The 10,549-nt window shown below is 34.0% G+C and overlaps 1 protein-coding gene across 4 annotated transcripts in view; it reads right to left on the bottom strand.

The window, feature by feature from the left end:
• USP15 (ubiquitin specific peptidase 15) overlaps positions 1-10,549 on the bottom strand; it is a 60,843-nt gene continuing 50,294 nt past the window's right edge. For 3 of the 4 annotated variants that reach the window (XM_066183160.1, XM_066183161.1, XM_066183163.1), the window contains 12 exons: positions 9,837-10,061; positions 8,164-8,247; positions 7,979-8,073; positions 7,627-7,806; positions 6,725-6,840; positions 6,320-6,595; positions 5,945-6,015; positions 5,464-5,579; positions 3,442-3,591; positions 2,961-3,064; positions 2,317-2,405; positions 1-2,019 (listed from right to left, as the gene is read on the bottom strand). In XM_066183160.1, the coding sequence (XP_066039257.1) occupies positions 1,834-2,019; positions 2,317-2,405; positions 2,961-3,064; positions 3,442-3,591; positions 5,464-5,579; positions 5,945-6,015; positions 6,320-6,595; positions 6,725-6,840; positions 7,627-7,806; positions 7,979-8,073; positions 8,164-8,247; positions 9,837-10,061 (1,692 nt within the window). In that variant the 3' untranslated portion in view covers positions 1-1,833. Of the gene's footprint in view, positions 2,020-2,316; positions 2,406-2,960; positions 3,065-3,441; positions 3,592-5,463; positions 5,596-5,944; positions 6,016-6,319; positions 6,596-6,724; positions 6,841-7,626; positions 7,807-7,978; positions 8,074-8,163; positions 8,248-9,836; positions 10,062-10,549 lie in introns of those variants that run through there. The other variant, XM_066183162.1, reaches the window with a different exon arrangement.

The following is a 10,549-nucleotide window of genomic DNA, read 5'->3' as shown; positions in this document are numbered from 1 at the left end:
TAAGGCCTTGAATAGCTTTATTGAAATCTGTATAAATAAACATGCGCATTTCAAATGTAAACCCAAGTGAACTCAAGTGCAGACAAAATTTTAACCTCTGTCATGCAGGAGGTTAGTTTACATTTAAAAAAAAAAAACAAAACAAAACCTCAAAGCAGCTTTAAAATACCAGGATGAAACACCAGTTTTAATATCAAGGTATAAAGCAAAGCCATGTCCAACATATCTCATTTATATCCTGGTCAAATGCAATTTTTTAACCTTTTAATGCTAACATAAATAAATAATTTACCAAAATGTGCACTCACAGAGTGAACTTTTATTTACAATACACAATTTATAACCTATTGTATTTCATTAGTTCAAGTGAAGAACATCATACTTTTTGCTTTTTTCTTTTTTAAATTTTAAACAGTGGGACACAAAGCAATTCTCCAGGTAGTAGATATGTGACGTGTGCCCCCACATTTAGGAGCCCCTCTCAAAGGCAGTATTGTATGCAAATCAACAATACATTCTTCCAAATAGATCAATGGGAAAGCAGCAAATCAAAAAATGTTTCAAACTATCACACTTATTTTGGCATCCTGGGACCCCTGAACATAGTTAACTGAAATCCAGCTTGGAGTTTGTATGCCTTATATACTGTACAGGTTCTGACTTGAACATGCAAATGCCAATTCTCTTATGAGTTACCTTTTCAGATACACTGTAAGGCTATGGTGAATTCCATCCGGAACACACAAAGAAAATTAACAGGCCTACCTTTAAAGTGATTTTTGGTAATTAACAATTTAAAGGCAGGTCATATTGAAAAAATTCTCAACTAAGCCTGATACACAGTCATTATTATGGATACAGAATACTACTAACTCTGACTTTAATACAGAGTAGTTTGCAAGCTGTCAAACTACAAAAACTGGGGAGAGAGAACTTATAGCACAATTTAAATTTTGGACTGTTATCAGATAAAAAATTATGCATGTCTTAGAAGCAAGATAATAGTAATTATGTCTGCAGAGTAGATTCCAACAAGCAACAACAGATACTTACATTTAATTGAAAACCCTTTTTGTTAATGCAGCATGAAATCCAGAACCTGTTCCACAGCAGAAGTAAGATGAACATAATATTCTGGATGTTCCACTACGTCACAAAAGGTTAAAAAAACCTTTTTCAAGCTATTTCTTCTATTGTGACCAAATTAAAAAAAAACAAAAAAAAACAAAAAAAAACCCAAAAAACAAAAAAAAAAAAACAAAAAAAAACAAAAAAAACCCAAAAAAAAACCCAAAAACAAACAAACAAAAAAAAAAAAACAAAAAAAAAACCAACTGGGAGAAACAAAAATTTGCTGTTTCAAGAAAACTACTTCAGGTATTTATGACATTTTTACTTGTAGTCTGTTGGCATCCTAAAGAACATGTATATATTCATCCAGAAACTAGACTTGGCAGTAGTATTCTTGCAGTACTACGAAAGTAAATGTCAGAAGTCCACAGATTTAATATTTTAGTTATTAATTCACTTCCAAAACAAAAGAAAACATAATCCATCAGAAAATCAGCAGCAGAAAACTTAAAAGGGGTTTATTTGTGATTTCCTATATATACCTTGTGAATATGAGACTGTAAATGCATTAGAGACAATTTCCGTTTAAGTTTTTATTGTTTCACTTCAAGTACTGCACATGTTAAAATGTAATAAAGATTTACATTCTATTATCTGAAACTCCCCATCTCAGATTTTTATTCTTAATTTGGTGGGCATTTTCACTCTTTCAATCCGTATCCCCAGTAAGAGAGTCTCTTTTATGGCTTCTAGTTCTTCCCATCAGTTAGTGTGCATACAATTTTCATTTTCTATATCATTATCATTTTCATTGCTGTCTTCATCACTTTCTAATGGGATGCCTGTGGCAGCTGAAGCACCTTGTTTAGTCTCCCGGTCAAGTGGGAAAAAGCCAGTTCCACTGATTGTGTCCTGTCTCTGGTAGAAGAGCACATATGCTGCCTTGGACTGTAAAAGAGGGTAGGACAGTGTGTTCGTGAGACTTCAAACAAAACATCTACAATCCAGGTTACTAACTTTTTCTTTGCTTCCAAGTATACAAGGTAAAATTACAAAGAAATCCAGACGGTTTATCTAAGTTATTTCTGCATGTTGTAGCAAAACATTTATGGTTTGTACTGTCATTTGGAAGAATACAAACTACTGCCTACAAATTTAACACGTTTCATGGTTTACTCTTCATTTTCCCTGCCCTGACAAGAAAACATCAACAGTCCCAAATCTGGAAACACAAAAGATACTTGCCACTATCTGGTCCTCACTTGCAGTGGACACACTACTGTCATCAAAGTAGTACCATTTTCCATCATCCTTATTTTTTGCAAAAGCAGTATCTAGGACAAGAAAGTACAATGCCTCAGGACTGTGTATCTTCATAGATGTAATACAATCAGTTACTAGAGTGTGTTGCTGTCTAACACTTTATATTTAACTAACTAAAAATCATTATCACTATTAAACATCTTTAACATATTTTTTTTAGCAAAGAGTTTAATCACCAGCATTTTCCCTCTAAAACAATGTATACTGAAAAGGACAGTCAAAATACAATCCCTCAGTCATTTTACTGCTTTCAAGGAGAAGCACAATGAACAAAAATACAGATGAGCAAGACAAAATCAGTTGTAAGAGTACAGTAGCTCTTATGTTTTTTCAAAATATGCATAGCTAGAAGTATAAAAGAGCCTACAATTACCCTTGAAAGCTCACTGCACACAGATTTTTGTGTTAAAATACTTGTGAAAGCATTTCAAGGTAATGAAAAAAAAAAAAAACCTGTCTCTCAACCATTAAAAAGCACCATCGATTCAAAGTGATCAGTACTTCAAACAAAATCAACATGGAAGGAAAGCTGACATCTAGAATGATGACACTTGAAATCAACTTACAGTGCCCTCCTCCCATTCCTCCATAGTGGTTGGAGACAGCAATCAAGTTGTAGCGGCAAGGCCCAGCATTGGGATTAATAAGGAACTCTGACATGTCCAAGTCACTGTTAAAAAACAGAACAAAATAAAAAATAAACAACAAAACCCAACCAGAAGTCAGGAATGTTAATAGCATTTCTAACCAGAGTTTGGTGGTCTCAGAGCCCTTTACTTTACATGTCCTAGAAAAATACATCAGACTACTCTGCCAGTGCATTTCTTTCACTCCGTGAAAAATGGAACAGGAACCAGTAATCTTCTGTATTTTTACATTATTACTGTTTTGCCAAGTTTATACTTTTAACCCAGAAGCATTTTGTCATTAGTTAATTGGATCCTCTCATGGAAACTGAGAACAAACCCATTTTATGTAACTGCTGTATTAGCACATGCCCTAGTCATGCTTTTACACTTCTAGCATCAAAATACTTGAATTTCTTACTTTATTGGAAAGTCAACCAATGTATCCAACTTGTCCCTCATGTATCTGCTGTAGGAAAAGCGCTTCAGATGAACTACCAGCACAGGGGGCAGCGACCACAAGTCTAACTTCTTAGTGGCTTGCTGATGTTCTTTACAGTTTGGACAATACCTAAAAAGAAAAAAAAAAAATCAATTTTATGTAACTGTAGTCCATATGTATGTCAAAAGACATTACCAAAGAGAAAGTCACATGCATGAGAGGAACTCAATGAGCAAAAAACACACACTTTTCATCTTCTGTTACTAATTCCATAGATATCCCTTCCAGTTTAAAATGTGCAAGTGTGAGCCCAGTGAAGCTCAAAATAATTTTAAACACAGAAGCAGCATTCCCCAGCACTGGATTCGCATCTCCTACATCCCTGATCAGATCCCTGTATCCTTAGTTAAAACACAGCATTCTTGTACTGTATATAAAAAAAAAAAAGATAAAGTGTTATGAAACAAATCATAAAAAAGCTGAAGATAACAGATAACTGCAGTTCTTTCAAGTTTCAATTTCCAAATTCATCCATCCACCATTCTATCACATCTACCATCTAAAACCAGGTAACAGTGACTACTGGAACCTGGAAAAACTCATTACTACAAACGTCCCTTTTCAGTAGGCAAGTATTAAACAGGCTGTGACTCAGAAATTTCTGTTCCCTGCAATGCATACTTGAATCTTTCAGCAATTAATGCTCAGGGAGGAAGATAAGTAAGAATGAAGGGAAGCAAACTCTTCTGTGAAGTAGTCTATGCATATTCTACACTTTGGCATCAAGCAAGTAAAAATCTGGGGGGGGGGGGGGGAAGAGATGAACCCTAATTAGAAGACTGCACAAGTGTCTTCAATTAGCAACATCAGATAATGACAAAAAATTAGGACAACTGTAAGGGCAGGCTGGAACTGAGAATCTGTCTTCTCAGTTGTCTTAGAATATGTAGAATACAAACAGTGCTGGACTAGGGATGATGAACTCTTGTAGATTAGGCTTGTGATGACCTAATGAAGAAAAATGTGATTAATGACCTCCAGTGAGATGCATCCAGTAGCAGCTGCTTGACTTCTGCAGCTGTATTTAGTAGTTAAAATACTCAGCTTAAAATGTGCTGCCAAAATGAAGTGCTTCACCATACCTGAGTTATATGGTATCTCAAACAGTCTATCCAGTGTTGTATAATCTAGCAAACCCAGAAAAAAAAGATTTTTTAACGTTAGCTCCCTACCCTGCACAAATATATGAGAAACTCTGGTGACAATGTTGGGAAATCTCCAAAACTTTTAGGTATCCGCAGAAGAAAAATTGGCAAACTCTCTTTTCAAACTTAATTCTGAGCCTAAAGGTGTTGATGAAAGATTGTTATCTGCTAGAAAACTCCTGGGAAAAAAAGCATCTTCTGGGAACATACTACAATTATGAACATTCAGATATGATTCCAAATTATAATTTGGAACAACCATGAACAGAATAAAAGTCTCTGCCAAAACCTAATGGCTAGAACATGAATTTGAGGGGTTCTATTGACTACAGACATCCCCCATCCCATAAAGTTGCTGTTTATGCACATCCCTATTTCATGTATCAATGCAAGGCAAGTTATGTATTTGCATGAAGAAACTACAGTATGCAGCAGCTCATCTGTCTCATCTCAGAAAGGCGTATTTGTTTCAATCACTGATTTGAATTTATCAAAATATTACTCACTCACTCTCCATCATGGTCCACAGACTAGAGCACCTTATGTGTCCACCCTTCCTCCTAATTGTGAATGCATTAAATGTCTTCCTTACAAATATAACCTTCTGTACATCGTAAAAATTTTGGTAAAGTAATGGATCAAAACAGAAAGCATTTTGAGAATTTTCAACTATGTCTGAAATAACAAGATTCAAAATACCATTAATAAATCAACTACATATCTCTGTGTTCAAGTGTGGTTTTGATTAATTTTGAGAAATACACCATAGAACATAATTTTAATTTTTTGTGCTTACCATGGGTCTTCAGCACCTAATTTTTCCTTTGTTGTGAACAGCTCAATGCAATCTTTTAATTTCACAAAAGGCTTTTTGGGAGGCTTATATTCCACACTTTCATGTTTTTCAAAATCCTAAAGAGAAGTATTTCTTGAGTTAAGAGAACAAATGAAACAAAACTCATTTTAGTGATGTCGTCTTACTATAAACAGTAACTACAAAGCTCCTATATATGGAAAAACTGATCAGAAACCATTCAAGTAAAGTTTCCACAGCTTCAGATTTACTTCCCAGTTCATATGCCTCAGATACGCTAATTATTTGGATGTATATATGAAGTTTATTTATGACAACGTATTTACTAAGAATAACATGAAAAAAGATAAGAGTTGCTTCTTCTTGCGAAGACTTACTATCTCATTTGTCACACCATTAAAGTTGCATTTTTTATGTTTAATTTTTATTTGTGCTGGAAAAGGGAGCAACATAATCAGCTTACCTCTGCTGCACTATCATCAAAATATCTCTTCTTCAATTCAGGATCCCAATCCAAAGCAAGGAAAGATCTTTCTAAGATTTAAAAAAAAAAGTTTTCTCTTAATATTATTTCTTGATTTAAATGAAATTGTATTAACTTTGGGCAAACACTCTTCAAAATAAATTAAACAATGCTACAATGAATTTAATACAAAAAATTGAAGGAGATAAAGACTCTGCATTTCAAAAAGTCAACTGCAATTAAAAATTAGTTACTCATACAGAATTTACTATTTAAAAGAAAAATATATCAAACAGCACACAAAGGAAATGTAACATGAGAGTCAGAAAAGAGTCTCAGAACCAAATATTGCCCATGCTGTTCCCTGTGACTTACCATCAAGTCTAGGTTGCCTATCATCAAATCTAATATGCCTGGTATCATCTTTGATGTAGTTTATGTCAGTATTGCCTAAATTATTGAACTGGAATGTAAACAATCGCTTTTTGTGTCCCGTGAGTGGTTGACCTTTGCAAGTATCCTCAGTACACAATCCATTTTCAGAGTCATTGTCACCTCCAACTGAGTCTTCTGACTGGCTGTTTTCATTCTCTGAGGGAAGTTCCTGATCCTGGCTGGATTCATCATCTTGCTCATCTGTCTCCATTTCACCTAAAGCAATTGGAAGAATAAAAAGAAAGAAATGAGACAGAATGTCAGTAATTGAAAAACACTAGAGAGTTAACTTCCATTTCGAATTCAACACCAAATACTAAACAAGTTCAGACATTCCATTCTTACTTGGAGATCCTTCTTCATGTATTCCATTTGGGCCATTACCATTGATACCATGGTCTTTACAGCAATGCAGGGAACCTTCAGTGTCTTCACTTTCAGTGCATGTTTTTACATATCGGCTAAATGTAACAAGCGAAAGCAACAGTTAGAAGCAACGGATTGTTAAATAATTTTCATTGTTCAAACTGGTAATTAAATTCTTATAGCAAGTCTTTGCTAGTGTACTTTTCTGATTTACTCAGATTATCAGTTTTATTGCCAAATGTGTCTAGTGTTACAAGCACACAGGAAAACCTGCTCATATGTGACTGTGTATTTTTGGCAGCTACTTGGTCTGAGACAATTTGATTTTTGGTCTCACTCTCTGTTTGTCCAGAATTCATTTATTTTTAACTGCTCATTAACTATATTACAGAGAAATTTACATCAACAGAAAAAGAAGCATAAATTTAAATTGGAGGTTATATGATTTTGATTTCTTCTGTATAATGACACTAATCCTAGTCCAGTTTCAGAAAGTGTCTACCATGTACTTTTACAACATGAATTAGTATACAAACCTGAACACTAGATACAGGAAGTATAACCATAGCAGAATAACAGGAAAACATTTCCACTTTACCAAGGTCTAACAAACAGCTAAGCATACAAGAGAATTATTTAACAATACAGATTGACTCTCTACTGTCTTCTCAGATATTTTTGGATGAGGTCATGCTAACAAAAAATCAAATTAAAATCCACCTTAGTGGCTAAAATTTTATATTTAATGTTCTACAGAAAGCAAATAGAAGTACTCAAATCTAATCAATATGTTAGAAATGCATATGAAAGTACATGCCTACTGACTCCAAATAATAGCATTATTCTTAACAAACTAATTTTTCTTTTAACAATAAACTTACCACATTCTTAGCAGCAGCAGGTTATACAGTTTATCTTCAGTATTGTTTCTAGGCACTGCTATGAGAAAAGGTTGACCAAATAGTAAAGAACCACTATGGCTGTGCCTGCACTTTTCCTTTAAACAAACAGGAATTATGACTTGTTCCGTATCTTCTGTTCTATTGATAGCAATTTCAAATCTAGAAGAAAAACAATCAGAAATACAAAGAACAACAATCATGGAAAAGGCTACAAAGGGGAAAAATAAAAAAATATCCCCTCCCAGTTTATTCTTTATCTGATATCTAGGTTTTAATCTTTGGCAAATAACCAAAACTGCAAAGAGACATGAAGCACGTCATCTACACTTACACATAAATGTCATCACGTTCCATAATACTACTTAGATTTTCATCCATGCCAAATATCCTGTGGAACCTGTGATTGTATATATCAGTAACAATCATCTGAAAAGAAAATGGAGTACACACTGTTAAATCGGGTTAATACACATTAAAATGTTATTTGTTGTGCTTTATATAAGAGATGACTCTTACCTTATCTGCAGCAACACCAGACAAAGCCGATAATGCTGTACAAAGATCCAATATATTTCCAATTTTGGGAACAACTACTTTGTACTAAAAATGAAAATATAATTTTAATTTCTTAAAAGAATGAATATACACGAGGAAAAAAACCTAAACACATATTCAGCATATTTCACGCATTTCTTTCATGTTTTCAAAACTTAAGGAGTAAAGTATGTAGATCAACTAATACAAATGCCAAAAGCTGCTGAAAATGTAGTAATCTGTACAACTTTACAAATACACACATACTGAATACTCCATTTATTAGTTTATACAATGCTTGTTTTAATGTTGTTTTACTTTCTCTGTAAGACTAACAGTACAAATTACTTAAGATTTGCATTTCAACAGCACCTTCTTATTTAAGTATTTAAATAGTATACACGCTATTGAAAAGATTATTAAATCTGGAATAAAACACAAGTTGTTTATAAAGTATTACTAGGAAAGAAAGCAATGGCATGCAACAGATTCTCATTCTGCATGCAGAGAGAGAACTTGAGGATTAAAGTCAAAGAAAACTTCTCTGTGGCTTCTCTTATGCAGAGCATCTGAAGTTTTTAATAAAACTCCACACAAAACTTTTACCTGTTATTTGCATACTGAAGACAGTATTAATTAGAAATATGGTATTATTAATTCTGTAATTAATTGCCAAGTATAGCACGTTATGTCCTAAAATTTTATAATCATTTAGACTCACAAAAACTCTACCAGTACTGAACTGGTACTCTTCCCAATTTATTAATTCCAGCACAGCCATCTCACATCATGAATCATGCTCAACTGCTTCAGTAGTTTACAACTGCTCTGTGTCCCCTGTGCAACTACTGTGCACCCCCTGTTTTCACAATTACATTTCTAGCAGGCTCATCTCCCATTAGTTCACATACCTACCTTCACCTTCGAACTCTCCAACTCATACTTACAAAACACTCTTTTCTCCCGCTTTCATTTTCATGGTACTGATTTCAGCTATTAGAGCCTTTTTGAATGCCTGCATAACTGCCTGTGTTGTATTTATTTTACCTATCCTCACTGTGTAAAGTACAGCTAGAACCATTTAATCATGACTTGGTTATGATGACTTTACATACATTTTTTCATTACATTCTGTGTAATGTGTGTAATATCATCCCCTTCCTAAAAAATGGCAAAAGGGATACTCCTCACAAAGAAATCTCATCTGAAATTTTTTCTTTTGACTATGAGGTGAGAGCACAGAAGAATTCGAGACTACCTAATGTATTTAGTCATGGGGTTTTTTTAACACCATTTATTACAAATAGTTGCCTTTTGTGATTAAGAAAATAAGAAATTAAGTCTTTTGCATTAACTGTATATATATTTTTAGAAACATAAAAATTCATCATAGCAGCTCTCAAAAAATTATGTCAGCATACATTTTAAAGATTAAGAAGCCTTTTTAACACAACCATAAAGGAATTACCAATTCTTTCTTGAAACTGTACAAGGTACGTACAGTCTTCCCCACTTGTCTAAGTGAGACTTCAGAACACATACCAGAAAAATAAAGCTGTTGGATTTGCTTATAAATTTGCACTGTGCAAAGGAACTTGGATTCATTGTTAATGCCTCATGAATCAAAGTGTTTGTACATAAATTAAGCTGCTTACCTGCATAGGCTTTGCAAGTGGATCCATTCTAACTAAATAAACTTCCAAAGTGCGTTCTTTTTTCATGGGCAATGGAAGTGTCAAGTAACAAAAGGGATCAAAGGTTACAGATATCTTAGCACATTCAGGACAAACTAGGGTAGATTTAAAAAGGCCATGAAATATATCTACAATGATGGAATCATTTCTCTTTAAATGGTTTTCCCAGGCTTCTTCAGCAACCACCTGTAAACAAAGCATGATCTGGGTTATGACAAAGTAGTAGGAAATGAACAGTGAGAATTATTAGTAGAAGTCCTCGGCAGAACATTTTCAGTAACCACCTAAACAGACATGTCACTCCAAAGGATTCGAAAGGAATGTTACTATCAGGTTTGAAGGTTGAAAGATCTATGCTTTTCCTAGGACAGAGATTCTATCAGTGGTGTTACATAGTCTGAGAGTGACTTTCAAGTAGCTTGGGGAAAGACAAAAGCAGATAAACCTAAAAATTCCATCTGAATTAACCCCATACTCATAACAAAAGAATAGTTTCCCTAAACTAAGAGTACTGGAGAGAGACAGAATCCTGCATACTGTAGATATAAAAATAAAAGAACAACAGAATGGGAATTGCTTTTCTAATTGAACTCAGCATTGAACAGGATGGTCTTAATGAAATCTTAAAAAAGGCCTTACCATCCTCCCATCCACCTGCATTATCCTAAAAATAA

Source organism: Chamaea fasciata, unplaced genomic scaffold (genome assembly GCF_029207755.1).
Source record: "Chamaea fasciata isolate MVZ Bird 193981 ecotype frontalis unplaced genomic scaffold, bChaFas1.0.hap1 SCAF_5, whole genome shotgun sequence".
In the NCBI taxonomy this organism is placed as follows: domain Eukaryota; kingdom Metazoa; phylum Chordata; class Aves; order Passeriformes; family Sylviidae; genus Chamaea; species Chamaea fasciata.
This window is presented reverse-complemented; position numbering and strand designations above follow the sequence as displayed.